This window comes from Balaenoptera borealis, assembly GCF_965194805.1.
Source record: "Balaenoptera borealis genome assembly, chromosome: 2".
Lineage (NCBI taxonomy): Eukaryota > Metazoa > Chordata > Mammalia > Artiodactyla > Balaenopteridae > Balaenoptera > Balaenoptera borealis.
The window spans coordinates 174,342,277-174,362,999 of NC_138867.1; the positions used below are offsets into that span (position 1 = coordinate 174,342,277).

At 54.9% G+C, this 20,723-nt stretch overlaps 1 protein-coding gene and 1 pseudogene across 2 annotated transcripts; both read right to left on the reverse strand.

Annotated features, from left to right (window-relative positions):
- Positions 1 to 31: 31 nt before the first annotated feature.
- Positions 32 to 20,662, reverse strand: RAB8A (RAB8A, member RAS oncogene family). Its single transcript, XM_082381385.1, has 8 exons — positions 20,457 to 20,662; positions 15,723 to 15,783; positions 11,621 to 11,681; positions 7,458 to 7,535; positions 5,869 to 5,958; positions 5,229 to 5,294; positions 3,653 to 3,703; positions 32 to 1,380 (listed from the first exon to the last, which is right to left on the reverse strand). The coding sequence occupies exons 1-8, from the start codon at positions 20,578 to 20,580 to the stop codon at positions 1,288 to 1,290; spliced, it is 624 nt and encodes a 207-aa protein (XP_082237511.1). The 5' UTR covers positions 20,581 to 20,662; the 3' UTR covers positions 32 to 1,287.
- Positions 11,940 to 14,089, reverse strand: LOC309623956 (chromobox protein homolog 1 pseudogene; annotated as a pseudogene). Its single transcript has one exon. The product of its transcript is annotated as a chromobox protein homolog 1 pseudogene (transcript).
- Positions 20,663 to 20,723: the final 61 nt, after the last annotated feature.

Below are 20,723 nucleotides of genomic sequence, written 5' to 3' on the forward strand. Positions count from 1 at the left end.
CCTACACAGAGAATGCGGACATAAAAATCCGTTAACTTTAAAATGAGCTTTAATTTGTTTTCCTTAAGTGCATTTATCGATGTAAACAGAGCATGTTAAGAGATACCAAGGGGAGAGCAGACGATTGCTGGTATGTTGGTTTTAATTCAAAAAAAGAGAAAAAGAAAGGCTCCCTGGTGACACCCCCCGACCTGGTTACCTGGTCCCGACTGCAGTCTCTACGGGAAGGCAGAGCTGTCAAAACAGAACTGAGCAACGGCAGTTAAAAACCCACCCAGAACGCTCTGCAGTCGGGCCCCGCAGGCCACCCGCACTCTCAGCCATGTCCCAGAGGTTGGGGGAGGGGGGGGTGCGTGTGTTCCCGATCACCTGGGTCTGCTGTTGGAAATCAAGGACAGAATCACCTCCTGACACTACATATCTGGAAAAATAAAAATCTCTAGAAAGAACGTCCGATTTGGAGACAGCGGGAGGACGAAGAGGAGTAGGTGCCCCGATCGAGGGTGGGCCGTGCGTGATTGCATTTTGGGCTCACCCGTTGCATGCACGGAGACCCCTCAGTGCTCAGGTGGGGACTGTGGAGGGACCTACTGGCCATGCCCAAGGCCCGGCTGGACCACGGGACCAAACCTGGCTGTAAACAGGAAAGGCCACTCCATGCTTCTTTCCTCAGGATTTCCTTAATTTGTGCTTCCCTTTGGTTTGACAGTTAACATGGGGGTGGGCGGGAGCCGGGGGGGCGGGGAGTAGATAACGGTTTCTGTCACTCGTCCAAAAACTGAGAGAAGAGGTGAAAGCAGGCGTTGGATTGGTTGGGCAGACGCTTCCTGGGCCTGATGTGAGTTGCCTCGCTCAGGGTGCAGAGTCCGGCTCCCCCGGAGCTATCACTGGCCTTTGGGGGCCTCGCTTCTGTCGCGGGGGACATGGACGGGCTTTCCGGCGGGGCTCTAGCTATGTCGAGGCCCAGAGATGGAGGCCTGCCGTGTGGGCTGCTACTGACGGCCGTGCCGCGGCTCCACCTCTCTCTCTAGCTTCACACGGTGCGTGGACCCATTCAGTGGATGTCGCAGGAAAGGTAGCAGATTCTTAACTTCTTCCGTCTCCAGAGTTGAAAAAGATCAGTTACTAAAATAAACAATTTCTCGATTGTGTTCTGGTGGCCACGGGCCCGGTGGCCGCGGCGTGGCGGGGAGTGGTGAGAGGGGAGGGCCCCGGCTGAGTGAGGGGCTCACTCAGGACAGGCACAGTCAGCTCGGCTGAGCGAGGCTCAGGGTAAGGCGGCATTCCTCACAGAAGAACACATCGGAAAAAGCTGCTCCTCTTCTGCTGGTCTGGTGTGATTTTGACTCCCTGGTTGCTCCCCTGGGGGCTGTTGCCTTCCTGAAAATCACAGGAGGTTTTCTGAGGTTATGGCTGAGCAACATGAGCTCTATGTCTCTTAACCAACCAGCCAGTCAACTAATGAACTAACCAACCAACCAACCGCCAGCCTATGTACCCATCTGTCACCTTCCAACCAACCCTCCATCCATCCCCTTCCATCCAACCATCCATGCCCTCCCATCCATCATCCATCCATCCCCTTCCAACCAACCATCCACCCATCCATCCAGCTGTCCCCTCCAACTAACAATTCATCTTTCACAGACCCATAGATCTGCTTTTTATCTACTACCCATCACTTCTTCCAACAATTCATTCCTTTAATCACTCATTCACGTACCTATCCACCCCTTTCCATTCACCCTCTCAACATCTTTCCAACCACTTATTTACCCATCTCACTCTCTTCTTTCCCTATTTCCTTCTTTCCATTCACCCACCCCTCCTTCTTTCCCATCCATCTACCCATCTGTGCTGAGCACCTATCAGTGAGGCAGCTGAGGGCAGCAGAAAGGCACTCTCTCTTGGGATTTGGAAGGGCTGGGTTCAAGGTCCCAGGGCCACTCACTCACCCGGCTGGTCTCCTCCCTGCCCCTGTGTCAAGGCTCTGGCTCCCCACCTTTCCCCACAGTTCACCCTCCACCCTGCTGCAGGTGAGGTAAGCCCTAAACTCAAGCCCTGTTGAAAATCCATCAGTGCTGTCGCCCGGCATCTGAAGCCTCTTGTTCTGGTCCCTGCCTACCCTGGGAACTGAAATCCTATTTTCTCTCACATCACCATGTTTGGAAAGGTTCAGTCCTGTTTCTTTGACTAATTCCTTCTCATCTTTCAGCTCTCAGATAAAACCTGAATTTGTTCAACAGTAACTGCTGAATGCCTACACAGTGCCAAATTTACACAATGTCCTATGTCAATTACATTAAAAAAAAAAAAAAAAGAAGACTGATAGAAGTGGTATGGGGTTGCAACTCTGCACATAAACAAAGGTGGCAGGAAATGAATAGAATTTAACTGTTGGTGATTTGCAACTTAATTAAGAAAGAAAAAGAAACTGCAAGGATTACGGTGAACATCAGCACTTCACAATCTATGCCTTGGAAGGATATGGCACATTCTGGAGGCAATCAACAGGCCGGTATCAAAAGCACAGGCAAAGTGTTGCCGTGAGGCTCAGTGTAACTCCCGGTGGGCATGATTGAGTCAGTAGGATCGTTAAAAATCAAAATTTTACTGTTACATTGAAGAGAAAAGAATTCTAAGAAAATTACAATTCTAAGAAAATTCTTCTCAAAGTACAGTGGTTTACACAGACTCTTTTCTGTTTTGGCTAAACAGCTGCTACTAAATTGATCGTGTGCCTTGCAATTCAATTCACAGCATCTTAGAATTATGAAAATGACACTCAGTTTAAGTCAGATGTGAACTACTTGAATGGCGTTTTGTATTGTGTACGCAGTCCTATATGCACAGACATAGAAGAGGTCACAAATAGAGTGCGTCATGCTCTCGTATCAGACAACAGGGAGCATCACTTGGCGGGAAGAGTGGTCGCTGGGACGGAGGCTTTGGAGTAAGACTCACGACAGCGTTTAGCCGGTAACACGCGCAAAATATAGTTCAGCGTTCAGACCCTACCAAGAAAGCACTAGTTATGCTGCATGCTGGGGACTGTGAAACTGCTCATGTGCTAAACAGAAAAGCTAGAAATGAATGAAAGGGTGGATGCGGAGGGATTCAGGCAGGACCTCCTGGAGGCCTCAGGGCCCCGGCACCCACTGAAGGTTGTCACAACCTGCAGAATTTGGGGCTGGAAGGAGGAAAAAGGCTATCGACCTGCTGGACTCATCAGGATGGAAAGCCGGCAGCTGTCAGACACGAGCCTTGCTTGGGGGCCTTGTTACGGGGTGGACCGTGGTTCTGGGCCTGCCTGGGGGGCTTTTCTGCAGGAGGCCCTCTAGCTTCGTGCAGGCTTGGCTCCCAAGAGGGACAGAAAGGGTCCGGTGTGCCCAGCTAGCTTGTGTGCTTAGTGAGCAGCGCCTCGTACTGAGCAGCTCCGGGCCACGGAGGAAAGATGAAGTTGAGAGGCATGTTCAGGGTGGATGTCCCCGCCACACCTGATAACGCTACCCCCCTTCCTAGAGATGCCCTACTAGGTGCACCTGGGCCCTAAGAAGCAGGATCTGCCCGGGGATGCATCACACCACTGAGAGCGATGCCAGCCAGCTCCAACAGGGAGGCATGTGGGGATCTGGGGAGGACACACACTCACCAATTTTTTATCCATTTTTGCTTTGATGTCTCTGGCGAGAGTGAAAAATGCCTGTGGAATAAGCACGTAGTTAGGAGCCCAGGAGTGGGAAGCAGGTGGGGGCCTGCTGGTTCCTGGATGCTGCCACACAGAGGGCGTGGCTCAACAGCAGGGCCAGTGGGGGGAACAGTGTTAGGACAGAGACCTGGGCATGGGTCTCACCTGTTCAGCCCCATCTCCTGCCCCTACAGGGATACCCCCACCCACGTGGACCGCCACTTTCCCTAAACCAATGACCCTGGAAGGTGGGATCACCCTTGGCTGGTCAGAGAGGAAGCTGAGGCTTGGAGAGGGGGTGCCCAAGTGACTTGTCTCAAGGCACTCAGTGGCTAACTGACTGATCGAGCTCTCCGTCCCTGACCCCTGTGCTCTATCTGCCCACTCTGCCCCGCTTCTAACAGTCAGGGGCAGGGCAGAAAGACAAGTGGCTCCTTGGCCAAACGAGCTTCATTCTGGGTCCTCGCCCAGTAAGAAGGCCTGGTAGGTAGGGTGAAAGGTTCATCTTCCAAGGGTTGGCGAAGGCCTGACCCCAGGCTGCTGTCTCTGTCACAGGCTCCTGACCGTTTCTTCTCTTCCCCCATCTGGACAACACTTATAAACCCCACTCTGGCACCAACCCTGCTCCGGGCCTTATACAGAGATGAGTTGGCCTCAGCATTTGCAGTCGAGGGGCTCCTGGTTCGGCGAGAAGCAGAGTCTTAGCAAACACCCATGTGATGCGGAAAGTTCTGTCGCGGAGGGTGTCTCGGGGTGCTGGGGATGCCTAAAGTGGTGGGCCTCAGGGCCTGGGGAACGGCAGAGGCCTCCTCGGGAAGGGGCCACACGGGCTGGTCCCTGATGGGAAGAGGGGGGCGTGGGAACTGTGGCAAAGGCCTGGAGGAAGGTGAGGCACAGGCGGCCAGGGACGGAGAGTGGTGGGCGAGGCCTGAGCTGTGGGCAGCTCACACTGGATGGGGCCAGCTAGGGAGGGCCTTCCGTGCCTCGCGCAGGGGCTGAGGTTGGGAGTGGCGTGGAAGATCCATTTTGGAAAGATCACGGGAGTGGCGGAACGGAGGAGAAGGCAGGTGAGCTGCAGGGCTGGCGCTGCTGGCGGACAGGAGAAGGAGGCCTGGGCCAAGGCTCGGTCAGGGTGCCCTACTCTGTATGGGCTTGTGACCCTGTCTGTGCGGGTGGTGTGAATGAAAGCACAAACCCGGAGGCCGGCCTGGGCGCCAGCTGGCGCAGAGACTCTCTGAGCCTCGGTTTCCCCACCTGCAGAACTGCGCCTGCTCCCCAGGGCTGCGCGAGAGCCAGTGAGATCATGTCCTAGGCGCCCAGCTGGGGCAGGCACCTGCTGATGTCAGAACGTGGGGGCGGTTCCCCCAGGCCCCCTGGGCCTTGCAAGAGGCCTGGCACACGGTGCCGCCCAAGAAGTGCCTCTCAGCCGTCTGTCCAAGAGGCAGCCGAAGCTGTGGCCAGTCCCTGTGACAGAGCCTCCCTGGAGGGTGCAGCCCGACCCTTAGCCCTAAAGGGCCGGCGCCGTGGGCCCGGGACTCACGTTCTCCACGTTGATGTTGGCCTTCGCGCTGGTCTCCATAAACTTGATTCCATAGTCCAGGGCCAGCTGCGAGGGAGGGAGAAAAACATGCGCATATCAGCCACCAGGCACCCAGACCTCTGCACGGCGCCCTGAGGGGGGCCGAGACAGACAGAGTGGGGCCTGCTCCCTCAAGCCACCAGTGGAGAGCAGGTGGTGAATGTCCCTGGCAGGAGGGTGGAGGGGGCCTGGCTCAAACCACGGCTCTGTTCTCCGCCCCCTGTGGCCTCGACGGGTCCCACGAGGCGCTGTGCGGAAGCAAGCAGAGCACACCCAGGAGCCCTCGCTGCTTTCAGTCTTTAGCCTGAAGCCCGGCTGGGCGTGTGCTTTCCACCTTCCCTTCCCATGGCATGTGCCCCACTGGGACAACCGACTCATCTGCGTGCCCAGCCAAGCCCTGCATCCCGGAAGATGGGTCATCTTATGCTCAGAAAGATTGTAAGGGAGTCTCCCCAAAAGCCCAGCCTCGCCATCAGTGAGCAATCGGGGGGCCCTCTGGGGCAGGGCAGGGCTGGCCTCCATGCAGGGAACTCCAGACGCTGAGGTCCCTCTGCCCCGAGGTGTCTGGCAGTGCCAGGCCCAAGCCGGCCACCATGCCCACCTTTTCTCCCCGTTCCTTGGAAACTTGTCTCTTGTCGTTCACGTCGCACTTGTTCCCAAGTATCATCTTTTCGACGTCTGCAGAGGCGTGCTGGAGGGGAGGGGCAGATGGGGGAGGTGAGAGGTAAGGTCACACTGGACTACCAACCAACTGGTAGCCCCTCCCCCAAGACCAGAGTGATGGGGCCAGGGCTGCTAGGCAGATGACAAGCTGAAGCTCAGAGAGGCTGAGAGGCCCGTCCTATGTCACTGAGCCAGTGCCAGGACGGAGTTCAGGGTTCTGGCTGCTACCCTGACCAAGCGCACGCCTTCTGGCTGCCAAGGACAGCTTCTCTATGGGCCACGCCAACTAGGCTACCATGACTGTCCTCGGACTCCTGGCCAGGTCTGGCCTATGGGAGGCAAGTGGGGCTGGGGTATTGACCCCTGCTCGCCTCCCTCCTTCCCCGGCTCCTCTGCTGGAGACCCCAGCTGCTGTCCTGGGACCTTCTGCCCTGCTCCAGCGCCCCTGTTCTGGGCTCCAGAAACAGGCTGTGCCGGGGGTGGGCGCAGACCTCGGCCGCCACCAGCCCTTTGTGCTTTGCCATCCCCTGGCGTTCCCTTAACTCTGCCTTCATGCCTGAAAACGGTCCCTTCCTCCAACCCGCCCCCACATTCCAACCCAGTGGGCCTCGCTTCCTGAAGGACTGGACCATCAGAAAGGCCCTTCTCGCTGCAGCTCAGATCTGGTCTCAGGGAAACGCGCTCCTGTGCTCCCTAACTTCCTAATAACTGGAAGGCTCTCTCGCCTACTGGCCGGAACACAGAAGTTCCCCAGAGACCAGTGTGAGGAGCCCCTCCTCAGGTCAGGCGCAGCCTCCTGCCAGGAAATCCGGGGTCATCGGGAGGTGGCCCAGTGCAACCGCTCACAGGTGCCAGCTGTGATGTGACCTTCTGCCGTGTCTTCATGGGTGGGCAAAGTTCTCAGACCCGAACCCCACCTGGTGAGTCATCACAAGCCACAAGCACCTTGTCCAGGGAGGCTCTGGGGGTGAGGGTGAGCTCTGTGGAGAGCGGGGAGGTGACGACACTGGCTTTGGGACAGGGAGGCGGCGCTGGCCGCCTTCTCTTCCCTTGGGGTTCAAGGTCTCCTTCAACAGGCAGCTGCTGCTGCTGGCCTGAGCACGCGCACAGAGAGCTCATACCAGCTCAAACCCTGCTCCGTTGCAGTTCAAAGTGCAACCTGACACATGCCCTCACCACACCCACCAAATACAAAGGTCATGCCGACTCTAAAACCTTCCTTCTCTAGAAAGCACCAAATGCTCACAGTGACTGGATATCCTTCTTCCTTGACCTCGATGTCGCCCAAACCCGAAAGCCCGGCTGGGGAAATGGGCTCTCGGGGTTGCTCTGTGATGAGGCTGGGCCAGCGTGTTCTCCAGGGTTGACTGCGTGGGTTCCCGTCTCCCTGACTCTGTTCCCAGTGAGTTACTTCTAGGTGCCTCTGGGCTCAGTGACCTCATGTGTAAACCAGGAAGCTCCGGGGTGAGGGCTGAGGAGAGGATGTGTGGGAGGTTCCTGTGCATGGGAGGGGTCCCCAAGCCTTACCTCCTCAATGTTCCGAATCCAGTTCCGGATGTTGTCGAAGGACTTCTCGTTGGTGATGTCGTAGACCAGCATGATGCCCTAATAAGCAGGGGGAGACAGAGACACGCGCTCTGGACAAGCCGCGAGCACTCTGAGGGGGGAGGCCCCAGCAAGGTGGGCAGCAGGGACCCCGACAGGACACCATCCCCGGGACCCTTCCTTCTGCTGGGCTCCACCACTAGCCTCTCTCCGGTGTCCCAGGCTCCAGTCCCCTACTCCTTGGCCACTGATGTGACCCTTCACCCCGTAGACCAGACCCTACCACACCTGTGCTTACAAAGGAGCCCTGCTGTTTCCCCACTACTGGCAGGATGAGTACCGTCCGTGTGCCTCGGCAGCCAGCGAGGTCCCAGCGGCCAACCTCTCAGCCTCGCATCCTGCAGCCCCCTGCTCTACAGGCTGCATTCCATGGCCCTGATGCCCACCGGGCTCCCCCCCTTGCCAACCCTTGGCTATGCTCAGCCTCTTCCACACCCTCACTCGCCCCCCACCCTGCCCTGAGTCATCTCCTGGGCTCAGCCAGGGCCGCCTCCACTGGTCGCCCCAGCTTCACCCCTCATCTGGTGCCTACCGTGAGCCAGGTACTGCGACTGGGTCTCCCTGAGCCTCACAGGCTTGGGTCGGGTGGTCCCAGTGTCTGCACTGTGAGAACGGGGAACCTGAGCCTGGGGGGTGGGGGGCTAGGTCCCTGTCCCCAGTCACACGAGAGAGAGTAAAGGACGCAACTGGGGTCTAAGCCCGGGAGGACACACCCTAATGCCCACGTGCCTTCCAACAACCCCACCGGAGTCGGGGCTGGCTTCAAGCACTGGGGCAGGCAATGCTGAGGCCTCTGTGATTCCATAACCAACGCGTGAGCAGCTGGGAGACAGTCCGTGGGTTCTGAAATAGCTGCAAAGTGAACCCGTCTCTGCTTGAGCCCACAATCTCGCCACTGCTGAGAAGAAAGGCAAATATCCCCACTTGATAAAAGGGGAAACTGAGGTGCAGAAAGAGGTGACCTTTAAGATTCTAGCCCAGCTCTAAAGGAGCTGATGACACTGGCTCCCGTTAGGAATCTCCCTGGGTCCTCATCAGGATCAAGCAACGCTCGGGGCCACCCGGCGACAGTCCTTGTGTTGCCCTGGACATCCTCGCAGGGCACGCGTGGTGAGCCAGCCTGCAGCAATACTATCGCCAGCCCCCGTGCGGCTCAGCCCCGGGGTGCCAAGGCCCCAGCTGTCCTGCCCAGGCCCGGCTCACTCCATTCCCTCACTCTACCCGCTCCAAGGGCCTAGCCCTCCATCCACAAGCTCTGGTGCTGGCCAAGACGTCTCTGAGGCTGCCTGAATTTGCAGAGTAAGAACTCTGGGCCCTGTGTGCTGGGCAGATAACCGCAGGGGCGAGGGTGTGTGAAAAAACCACACAGACAGGGCAAGCGAGCCGCTGCAATTCCAAATCCCCGCTGTGACCTTGGGGATACGCACAGCGGCCTTAGAGCCTGCTGCAGCCACAACCCCTCAAAAATGCCAACTGGGAACCCTCATTCAGTGGTCTCTTGGGGAGACTGAATAGAGACTGCTGACGGGAGGACTTGGAGGAGCTTTTAGCGGCCGTGATGTGTGACGTGCTCCAGCCAAGGCCAGAGTGAGTACAGACACTGGTGGACGGACTCTGTGAGCCGAGCATCACTGGGGCCTCTGTGCAGCAGCTGGCCTCCCACTGTCAGGCGCAAGAAACGCCACAGGGCTCTGAGGGCTTTTTGCCCCTTGATCCAGGGATTGGCCCTTTTGATGACCCAGGATTCTGCCACCACCGCCACTAGGCTGGCACCACGTATGCAAGATTCCAAGGTCCCAGATTTTTACCTATGCGGTGTCGGGGGCAGTGAATAGAGCTCTCTATCAGGAAAGAGCAGAAGTCCCTGGAAAACATAGTGTCACCCTATTCCACGTTCTCCATGAAGCTCCCTTCGGGGCTCCAAGTGACCATTTTCCTGGCCCCAGTCTGGGCACAGCTCCCCATATCTGTTTGCAAGCTCACAACAGGACACCAGACATCCGATGCTCCCCAAATCTGGGACCCAAGGGTCCACTGCCACAAGGACAAAGGTGATGATGGGGTTGCAACGTTGCCAATGTTCTCTGTGCTGTCCTATACGGTCTCCACTGGCTGCACGTGGCTCCGGGGCACCTGAAATGCAGCCAGTGCGACCGAGGGGCTGGATTTCCTACTTTTACTGATTTGGTTTCAAATAGCCACACACAGCCAGCGGCTTCTGTACAGGTTAGCGCAGGTCTAGGAGGATACAATCATCTTGGGGCTGGACAAGGTCTTACAGATGGCTCAGTCCAGCCTCATCAGGGGCTGGCTGAGATGTGGGGGCTGGAAAGGGCCAGCCACTACCGGCCCAGACATTTACCCTATGTGTGAATTTAAGCAGGGCCTGGAATGGTGCCGAGCCTCAGGCTCATCTGTAAAATGGGGATAATATGGCACCCACACTCAGGGGTTTATGGCCAAGACCTGGGGCCACTGCCTGCTGGAGGGAAAGGCTTGGTGAATGGGGCAGGGGGTGCTATTTCAACCCAGAGAGGGATGGGGCCTACCTGAGGCCATACAGCAGAAGCTCCCCCAGGACCCCAGTGCCCCAAGGCCCCCTGCCCCACCAGAGCAAAGCAAGGTGAGGGGAAAATTAGTAAATTAATTTTAATGAGGAGCACTAAGGTTGCAACCCACATGATTGAGTTTCTGTTATGTTCAGACGCTGTGTGGGATGCTCTAAATACTTAATGCCTCTATTCATTTCTGCCGTCCACCAGCATTTCCTGAGCTCTACCGCATACTCAGCATGGTCCCAGGCACCGTGCATGTGGCAGGGACCAAGAGGTGGCCCAGCCCTCCTGGAGCTTACGGCCTAGTGGAGGAAACGGGTCTATAGCTGATTGATGGGGTGCATGATGGAAAGGATGGGGTGCAGTGGGAGCTGGCAATGGGGAGCTGGCCATGTATCCTCACAGCTGCCTGGAGCATACTCCTCTGTTCCACTTTCCAAGTAAGGAGACCGAGCTCAGAGGGTGACCCAGGGGGCTGAACGAGGTCCTGGGGATCTGCCTCCCACTCCCCACGGCCCCCAAGCACCCCGCTTTGTATACCCCTCGCAGGTGCATGACCAGCTCAGGGCTCTCGAGGATAGGACCCTGGCCCAATCCAGGTTGCCCTCTGCATCTAGTTCGGCCTGGCCTGGAGAAGGTGCTTGGTAAAAATATTTGAGGGATGGGCTTCCCTGGTGGCGCAGTGGTTAAGAATCCGCCTGCCAATGCAGGGGACACGGGTTCGAGCTCTGGTCTGGGGAGATCCCACATGCTGTGGAGCAACTAAGCCTGTGCGCCACAACTACTGAGCCTGCGCTCTAGAGCCCAAGAGCCACAACTACTGAGCCTGCGAGTCTCAACTACTGAGTCCATGAGCCACAACTACTGAAGCCTGCGCACCTAGAGCCCGTGCTCCGCAAGAGAAGCCACCACAATGAGAAGCCCGCACACAACGAAGAGTAGCCCCTGCTCGCCACAACGAGAGAAAGCCCACGCGCAGCAACAAAGACCCAACATAGCCAAAAATAAATAAATAAAATAAATAAATTTATAAAAAAAAAAGAAACACATTTGAGGGATGATGAACGAGTCTTCCTATCACATGACCCCGCCTCAGGCGCAGGCAACAGATGTTAACGGCCAACAGCCCTGAGCAAGTCAGCTCCTGGATGATCTTCAAGTTTTCAGTAGCAAGTTCCAGAGAGTCTGACATGGGCCACATGAGCACTCCTAAGTGTTGGGGCATGCTGGCTCTGATTTCTCTGACCTCACCTGGAAGAACCGGCTTCCTGTGTCTTTCTTCATTCCTGGAGAATTAGGTTTCCTTGAACCCTGTATTGTCTCTGGAGCCAGAAGGGGAGGTATGGAGGATGAGGGGGCAGAGGTGGGGCACACAGCCTTTTCCTAAAACTAACCTGGGAGCAAGGACCCCTGAGAAGCCAGAGCACGGGCTCCTTAGAAACATCCAGATTTCGGTATCCAACGCACTGATGTTCATTTTGACTTAAAAAAAAACCAAAGACAACCCCCCCGCGCCAAACCAATCCATACCATGGCGCCTCTGTAGTAGGCCGTTGTGATCGTCCGAAACCGTTCCTGACCAGCTGTGTCCCTAACGATGAGGAGAAAAAGGGATATTAGCGACACAGAAAGAGAACAATCGTCACAGTGAGAATGAGGGGCATTTACCCAGTATGGACGCCCAGCTTTCTCATGGGTCATCTCCTGATTCATCGTCCTGCTGTGGGGCAGCCCCCCATTACTACAGAGAAGGAAACTGTGGCTTGGGCAGGTGTCTGATGTCGCCTGGCTAGGGATGTGGCAGAATGACTCCTCTGCTACATCTTTTTTTTTTTTTTTTTTTTAAGGATTATAAATCTATAGTTTTATTAAGACAAAAACTGACAGTGTTGGTATGAAGTTTAACATTTAAACAAAAGTTTTCACAGAAACCTAACACATGCCTAAAAAGATTTTACAACGGAGTTCTAGATGCAGGTCTAAATGATGTCAAGAACTGATGGATCTCATGATCCAAGACAGCATTTTGGGTTTTAGTTCATTCTTAGGATTAAAAAAAATTTGTTTTGTTTTAAAGTGAACCACTGCCCCAGTATGAAAATTTAATCTTCTCCTGAGACCAGGGCTTCAGAAATCATTCAACTCTTGAAGTGACTCAGTGAACTTGTGCTGTCAGTGACTGAACCCTGCCACCAATGGTTTCAAAGTTCAAAAAACAGAGGCTCCAACAGTTTTCCACCCTAAGAGCACCGGCCCTTGTCTTTGCCTACTCTCCCATCTCCTATACCACCCTCTGCCCTTCCCCAAATACTTCAGCCAGTGGCTTGGATGGAGAAGCTGATATTTATAACTTCAAAATTGGAAAAGAAAGGGTCTTCTTGTCAATTTCAAGAATTAGCACCTCTAAGACAGAATGATCTGCCTGTGTATACACTCCAATAACACTTTTCCTCAACCAGTTTCCATCCTCCAAATGGCAGCTTTGGTAACTTCTTAACTGGGAAGTTAAGAAGTTACCAAAGCTTAATGCTTTTTGGGAACAGCATTAAGCTCAGGCAGGGAACACCTTGGCTTCTAAGTTTCAGGCATTCACAGCTTTTAAACAGTCTCTCACAGTCCTCATTTAGGTTGCCAACGACATTTTTTGAAAGGATGAAATATTCTGGACACAGAACCAAATCATCATTAGTTGTTCTTTCCTTTCTTTCACCATTTCCCCCCAACAGGCCCCAAATTTTAACAAAAATGATCCTAACCCATCTCCCTTCTTTCCCACCCCATCCCTCCCACCCCAAATAATACACCAGAAATAGCCAAAAACTACATACATGCTACACTGTAAAAATGCAGAGTTAACACTATTGGGAAGAAGGCTGTGGGTTGTGGAGATGCTCTTTGAAGATCTATAGTATCTTTTGCTCTCCCACATCCCATTCTGCAAGTTTTGTCCTTCATAGAAGGCCCTTTGCTTTTCTCAGCAAAGTTCAGAATGGGTTGCCTTGAAACACTGACCCTCCTTCCCTTCCACTGGGATGGGTGTGCAAACTATACAGCATGGAACGGCTTTAAAGCACTTGGGCTGCTGTAGGGCACAGAAACTATACTGGCTCTTCAAAGGACATCTTCTCAAGCCCCCTCTATGGTGTCAAGACAAGTAGAACTCCTTCTTTCCCCACTTGAAACCCACAGTCAGATGTGACAGGGGCTGGTACTCAGGACAGTTAATTCTTGTCATCTTTTTTGTCATCATCCTCCGAGGGGTAGGAATGCCACGTCAGCCTTTCCTCATAGAAGGATATGACAACCTGTGGGCACTTGACATTGGCTTCCTTGGCAGGGACCAGGTCAGCCTCATCAGAGTTTTTCCATTTCATCAGGAACATGAGTTCTCCACTGCAGTCTGTAGCTCCAATAATCCGCTCCGGTTCCAAACCCCGGGCAAAGCCTCGTGGCTTTTCTGACTCTTCTTTCTTCTTCTTTGGTTTGCTCTCCTCCCCCTTATCTTCCGAATCAGAATCAGCTTTGCGCTTGCCTCCGTCTGATTTATCTGTCTCGTGTGCTGTTTTCTGTGACTGCAGGAACTCAGCAATGAGGTCGGGGCAATCCAGGTTTTCTTCTGGCTCCCATGTGTTGTCCTCATCTGAGAACCCCTTCCACTTTAGGAGGTACTCCACTTTGCCCTTTACCACTCGACGGTCGAGAACTTTTTCCACCACATATTCTTCTTCCTCTTCTTCTAGCACCTCCTCCACTTTCTTCTTGTTTTGTTTTTTCCCCATAGTGCCCGCCAGCTTTCTGGTATAAAGGGTGACGCTGCTCAGAGCAGCGCCCACGAGCCCGAGAGGAATCGGTGCCGCGCTACTGGCGCGTCTTGTCGGGCCGGCCAGGGGAATGGCGACCAGAAAAGCAACAAGCCGGTTGACCGCGGTTGAGCCCCTCACTGAAGCGGCGTACCGCAGGCCCCGGCCAACAGCCCTCCCCTCCTCTGCTACATCTTGTCGTCCTGGGGATTTTCCCCAGTTTCTGGGCCACAGAAGAGCCAAGGTTGGATGTTATTATTTGTGAAAATCTGGGGCCTTGTATGTGGAAGAGGCTGGTCACGTGGCACGGGAACACAGCCCTTGCTGGTGGGCTGAGCTGGTCGAGCTCAGCGGGGCTTAGGAAGCACCTCCACGCTCGCCATCCTGGTGGAGGTCAGGGGGAAAGTCCGTCCTCGTGGGTACGGTGGAGGTACCTGGGTAAGACGCACCCGTGCCTAGCCCAGCTCCTGGCACGGAGGGTATTCAGTGTTTGGTTTAAAGGTGACAAGTGGTCAGTGGCAGAGCCAGGGCAAGACCACGTCTTCTGTCTCTGGGCCCAGGGCTCCTCCTCTGGCCCTGCACCTCCCCCTGTGCAGGGCTCTGCACGTCTGGACTGTACAGACACACCTCATTTGGGGCTAAGGTGACTTTCTGCCGCCAATAGCAGGTGATGTTAGCGGTTATGATCACTTACTTTATGACTGTTCTAGAAGACTTCTAGGAGAGTCATTAACCCCCCTGCGACTGCTAAGGGCAGAAGCAGGAGGACAGGAGGGAAAGAAATCAGAACTTCCGCCTGCTGGTGCAGCGTCACTGTGGACTCGGGCACCGGGACTACTGGGGAGCCAACGTGTTGTAAACAGAGGAACTTCTGCGGCCCTGGAACTTACGAGGCGGCCAGAGACTGGCTGCCGCCGCCGCAGCTCAGCAGGATTGGCTAGGCCACACCCAGATTTCAATTCTGAAGTCAGGTTCAGAGGCGGATACCACCGAAGTCAAGGGGACCTGCTGTGCAGGCGGGGCTGTGTTCGGGCTCTGAGACCTGAGTTGGGGAGACACGCTGCAGAGCCCATCTCACGGCACCCCTCCCACCCACAGGCACGTGCCTGGACCGGGAGGACCGAGCCACTCTCCCAAATGTGACTTCTCTCTCTTTTGCTCAGGGTCCGTGCCTCCCTGCAAGTGATGCAGCTGCAGGGTAGGACTCTCCTAGCCTCCGACCATCTGAGCCCAGCCTTCCTAGCGCAGTGGGCCGCAGACCAGAGTCACCATCCGTGACGCGGACTCACAAATGCCCTGACTTTATGTAGCATGGGAAGTCAGCCCCAGGTGAGCAGAACAGAAACAGGTCTCACTGCTGGGCCTGGCCTCAGCTTATTTTCAGTTCTGGGATTTCAGGTCTCTGTATTAGGAAGTGAGGCCTGGGCGTCCCCAGGAGACAAAAGAGGAAGCGATGTCAGGCCTTCTTCAGCGAGCTGATAGGCTTAGAAGGAAATGCCGGGCTGTGGTATCTTGCTATCCTGGCAGCCTTCACCGCCACCAGGAGGGCTCTCTCCAAGTTCAATGGGAGCAGGTGCCTCTGAAGCCCAGGCCCGGACTGTGCCCACAGCGGAAGTGGGCCTGGGAGCTATGTCCTCAGAAGGGTTGACACAGACTCTAAGCCCCAGCAGCCAGCAGGGCACCGTTCCTGGGGCTTCTGAAGAAAGCCTGATGTGTCCGGGCTGGGCACAGAGAGATGGCGGCCGTGGTCACAGGGAGGGGGACGGGGCACCAGGGGCTCCTGGCTCGAAGCACTCACTGGGTGAGGGGCTGATGAAGGAAACGACTCTTACCATATCTGTAGTTTAATTCTCTTGCCATCGAGCTCTATGGTCCTAATTTTAAAGTCAATTCCTGAAAGAAAAGAAAAGAAAAAAAAAAGGCACATCATTGTCAGTCCATCTCCCAAGCTGTGTCTAGGACGGATGGTGACAACCTGTGCAGGTAACAGCTGCCATGGTTTCTGGAGCACCTGCCGGGCACGCGGGAATCTCGGAATCCCGCAAACCGATCTGGAGGCACCCGGCCAGCTTCCTCCTCTCACAGAAGGGGAGGCTGAGGCTCAGAGGGCAGAAAGGAGCGGCACAGAGTGAAGCTGGTGAGGGGCAGAGCTGGCGGGCAACCCCAGGTAGCTCAGGTGCCAAAGCTGTGTTCTCGTCCCTTTCCCGGGAGGCAGCCTCGTGAAGTGGGCTCCACAGCCCTTTCCGGGCCAGAGCCCCACGCTTCCCGCCGCCCGCACCTGGCCTTCCAAGCACACGGGACGCTGGGCCCCGAGATGTACCTGATGCAGGTGGGCCTCTAGCATTTACACGTGCTGTTCCTTCTCTGTGGGTGGTCCCTACCCTGCCCGCCTGGCAAACTTCTCCTCCTTTAAGACCTGCTAGAAGGTCACCTCCCAAGAAGCCTTCCTGACCCTGCCCTCCTTCTCTCCCACCCTCTGGCTTTAGTCCCCTTTCCCCAGGACCAGGGTGACCTCTCAGCCTCCTCGGCTGCTCTCCAGGCTCCCACCGTTGTCCCCTCAGTCCCCTCCCCAGCTTCCAAAACACACACTCAACCATGTCACCAAGCTAAGCTCTGCTCCAAACCTTCCAGTGTGTTCACCAGCAGAAGAATGAATAAACAAAATGTGGTCTTTCCCTACAGTGGAATATTACTCAGCCATAAAAAGGGATGAAGCATTGACACATGCTACAACGTGGATGAATCTCGAAAATATAATGCCGAGTGAGAGAAGCCAGATGTGAAAGGTCACACAGTATGTAATTCTATTCATATGAAATATCCAGAATGGCAAATCCAGAGAGACAGAAGAGAGCTTAGTGGTTGCTGGGGCGAGGCGGGGGGAGGTGGGAGGGGGGCGCAGATGTGAGGAGATGAGGAGATGAATGAGATTGACCAAGGGGTGTGGAGTGTCTTTTTGTCATAATGAAAATGCTCTAGAACTGACTATGGTGATGGTTGCACAACTCTGTGAATATACCTGAAGCCACTGACTTGTACACTTTAAATGGGTGAGTTGAATTATATGTCAATAAAACTGTTTTGGGGTTTTTTTTGTCATTTTTTTTTTTGGCTGCGCCACGTGGCTTGTGGGATCTTAGTTCCCCGACCAGGGATTGAACCCGGGCCACAGCAGTGAAAGCCCGGAACCCTAACCACGAGGCCACCTGGGAATTCCCAACAATAAAACCGTTAAACAGTTAAAAACCTTTCCACCGCCTCCTGGGCCCCAGAATAAAGTGAAAACAGTTGCCTGAGTGCTCCTAACCTTGTCACCTCATCACCCATGGCTCTTGCCCTCCTCTCCGGCCACAATGCCCAAGCGTGTACCAGCCTCAGGGCTTTTACGCTTGCTCCTTCCCCTCCTGGAATGTTCTTTCATGCCATGGCCATCTGGCTCCCCTCTCCCTTCACTCAGCTCTCTGTTCAAGTCACCTCCTCAGGGGAGCCTTCCTAACCATCCTTTCTCCCTTCACCTGCTGCATCTTCTTCACGCACTATCCCTGACATTGTATATTCGCTCCATGCAAATGGGAGCAAAACTTGCCAATTGGAATGGCCTGCGTGGAGGGGTAACAGCCAAATCCAGCCTTTGCCCCCAGGAGTTGGTTCTAAATCTCCGCCTGTGAAGCCTTGAGACTGAGGCCTGGCTTGACCCCCTCAGAACACGGCACGGGGATGCTAATTCCATCCCTGCCCGCCTCAGGAGCTGTCCTGGGGACCACAGGGAATATAAGCCTGTATTTGAGTTTTGTCTCCTAGAACATAAGCTCCAGGAGGGCAGGGGCTCACACGTCTTATTCATGGTTGCATCTCCATGAATGCATGGCGGGCGCTGAGTACGTATTTGCTAGAAGCCGATCATCCCGTCCTGCACACACACTTTGACTACAGGCCTTGCTACAGTTCTGCTTCCCTCTGATTCATCCCAGTCATCTCTGCAGCCCCTGCACTGAGGCGGATGCCTGCTGCACAGCAGGCACCGGGGAAAGATGGCTGGATGAAAAAATAAAGCGCAACGGGATCTACGTGGTGCCGCACAGTTTACCAAGTAAGCGCTTTCACGTACATCAACCACTTCTCGGAAGGAATGAATGAACGGGGCCCTGAGGAGGAGCTGGGGGCTGAGCCAGGCTGGGGAGAGCCAATTCCAGGAGCCACAGGGCCAAGTTCACACCACAAATGATCGACTGACGGAGCTTATGAGAATAGGCTTTGGCAAGATGTAACCTGGGCAGACGGTGAATAGCCACTTAATCCCTGATCTATACAGAAAATACAGAGATACACTCAGTGCCAATACAGAATCACCTCTATGCATCAGGCTGTATTTCAGGACTAAGCCACCCAGTGTTAACTCTTCCTGAAACATATCCCCGCTTCTCTCACAGATGCACAGGACATATGAAATCAAGAAGCACTGTTCAGTCCACAGAACCCAAAGCATCACTCTGTTCTATCTTCCTCCTGGGTTTTATTAACACACCAAATTTAATTAGGAAGTGTAAACTTTACGAGGCCTAAGAGTCATGAGGCCATAACTTCAAGGTCAGGGAGAATTAAACTTTCCTGGAAGACAGAGGCCTGCAGGAAGGCTACAAATGTAATGAGAATCCCGGGGTGGGAGGGAGGGAACCTGGGTTCGAGTGCCACACCCACCTCCTTAGACGACCTTGCCCAAGTTACGTCCTCATCTGCAAGTGGAGGCTGGCCTCCTCAGAGCCCTAAAGGACTAGACTAGGTTTTCTGGTCAAGAATTAAAAAACAGACAAACCACTCAACCCCCGAATTGATCTCACTAGGAAGGTTCTGACTCTGGGAAACTGAGGTCTGGGTTGAGAGCGAGCCACAGTCTACCAGGAGTTAATATCACTTCCTGATTGGTGGGGACGCACGGGCTATCCCAAAGTTTGACCTTGGAGTTAGGGAAGGGCAGGAATCAGAAAGACATGGGCCTAGGGGAAGGATGCGGTCACTACAAGAGACATTCTGCTTCCTCTCCATGGTCTCTGGCAGTGGTGACAACCCCCTATTCATTGTACAGTTCTGATCCTCCACCATCCAGGCGATGGCCAAAGCAAAGAACACCACTCCTAAGCTGAAGAAACAGGGCTCAGAGAGGCAAAGTGCTTGTTCAAGGGCAAACAGCAGCTGGAACCCAGGCATGATGATTTCCAGTCCAATTCTCTTTACATCTGGCAGCTAAGTGTCTTGCAAAGTGCAGCTCCTGGAGGATGGCAAGGATGGCATCAGCAGCTCATTGTGGGGTTTAGGAAGATAAGGTACACAGGGGTAAAGCAAAGCCCATTCCCTAGGTTTTTTCCAGCTCTTGGGCTTGGGGACCATTCTCCTGCTTCCCCACTCCAGAGCAAGACTGCGTAGCTTACAGGCCACTCTGCTTGATGCGTGTTACTTCCAGGTCAAACTTTTCATGTGGGCAATGGCTGTTTTTGTGGTGTGGGAAGAAGTCAGCTCCACTTTTCTGGATGTCAGAACTGGGTAGCAACAAGCCAATTCTGCTCAACCACAATGTGGGCTGGCCCTGCAGGAAAGGCTGTTCTGCAAAGTGACAACCGGTGTCCTGGGTCTAGCGATAGGGAAGTCAGGGCTGTCTGTGGCAGCCGCTGATTTTGGTTTCTCACTGAAGCTTTTATCTGGCATCTCCTCCGGATGACAGGTCCCAGGGCAGGCAGCTGTCACTTGCCATTTCTGCCACCCTCGAGTGAGATGGAAGTCCGCGCAGAAGAAGTGTCTGGACTCCCTCTCACCATTCCTTCCAGAAGAAATTCATTCATGGGGGAAACAGGGTCAGGGAGAGGGGCTCAACCCCTGAATATTCCAGAGGAAAGAGCAGGAGAGGTCTGGGTTGGAGTCCTGGCTTCGAAGTGGATCAGCTGTGCTCGCATCTCTCTGGGATGGTTGAGCCTTGAGTTTTGGGTCAGACACACCCAGGTACAAATACCATCCTTGCCACCTGTAGACCGAGTGACCTTGGGCAAGTCCAGTATCCTCCCTGAGCCTCAAATTCCTCAACTGTGAAACGAACTCATAACAGCAACTGACACAGAGGACTGGAAAGTGTGGTAATGCACATAAAGCGCCTGGCACACAGTAAATGCTCAATGAGATCAGATGTCACTTGTCACTGTCCTTTCCCCATGGACAACTCTCCGCGCCTCAGTTTCCACTTCTGTAAGACGAGGACCCCAAAGAACTGCTTCAAGGTATGCTGCGAGGACAGAACAAAATGACGGGCGCCAAGACCTCGTCCAAGCCATACACTCCCTGAGTAGGCTGAGGGTTGGTGCCTCAGTCTCCCCATCTGCGAAATGGGCACCTGGTGCCCACCCCGCCCATGGCCCGGGAACCGCCAAACGGCGGTGCAGGCGACAGCTCTTTTCCCCTCCGGCTCCCTCGACCCTCTGCTCTTTTCCCCATCCGGCCCGGCCGCTCCCTCAGCCCCAGCCCCTCAGGGGCGCGCCCGGCCCGGGCCTCCCGCACCCCCGGCCGCTCCCCGGCCCTGCTACCTATGGTGGAGATGAAAGTGGAGTTGAAGGCGTCCTCGGAGAAGCGGAACAGGACACAGGTCTTCCCCACCCCCGAGTCCCCGATCAGCAGCAGCTTGAACAGGTAATCGTAGGTCTTCGCCATATTACACTCTCTCCCCGACGGGAAGTGCTGCCAGCGCCTCGCCACTGGCCCCTGGGCCCGTCCATCAGCGCCGATCCCACCCCACCCCCCCATTGGCTCCCGGCCCGACGCGCGTCACCGCGGCCGCCGCCCGCCCCCGCGCC

Excerpts from the sequence above, each read along its gene's own strand:
- RAB8A (XM_082381385.1), bottom strand. The coding sequence starts at position 20,580 with ATGGCGAAGACCTACGATTACCTGTTCAAGCTGCTGCTGATCGGGGAC. Across the intron at positions 11,682-15,722 it reads AGAATTAAACTACAGATATG|GGACACAGCTGGTCAGGAAC; the intron begins GTAAGAGTCGTT and ends CCTCATCGTTAG. Across the intron at positions 7,536-11,620 it reads CCTACTACAGAGGCGCCATG|GGCATCATGCTGGTCTACGA; the intron begins GTATGGATTGGT and ends CCTGCTTATTAG.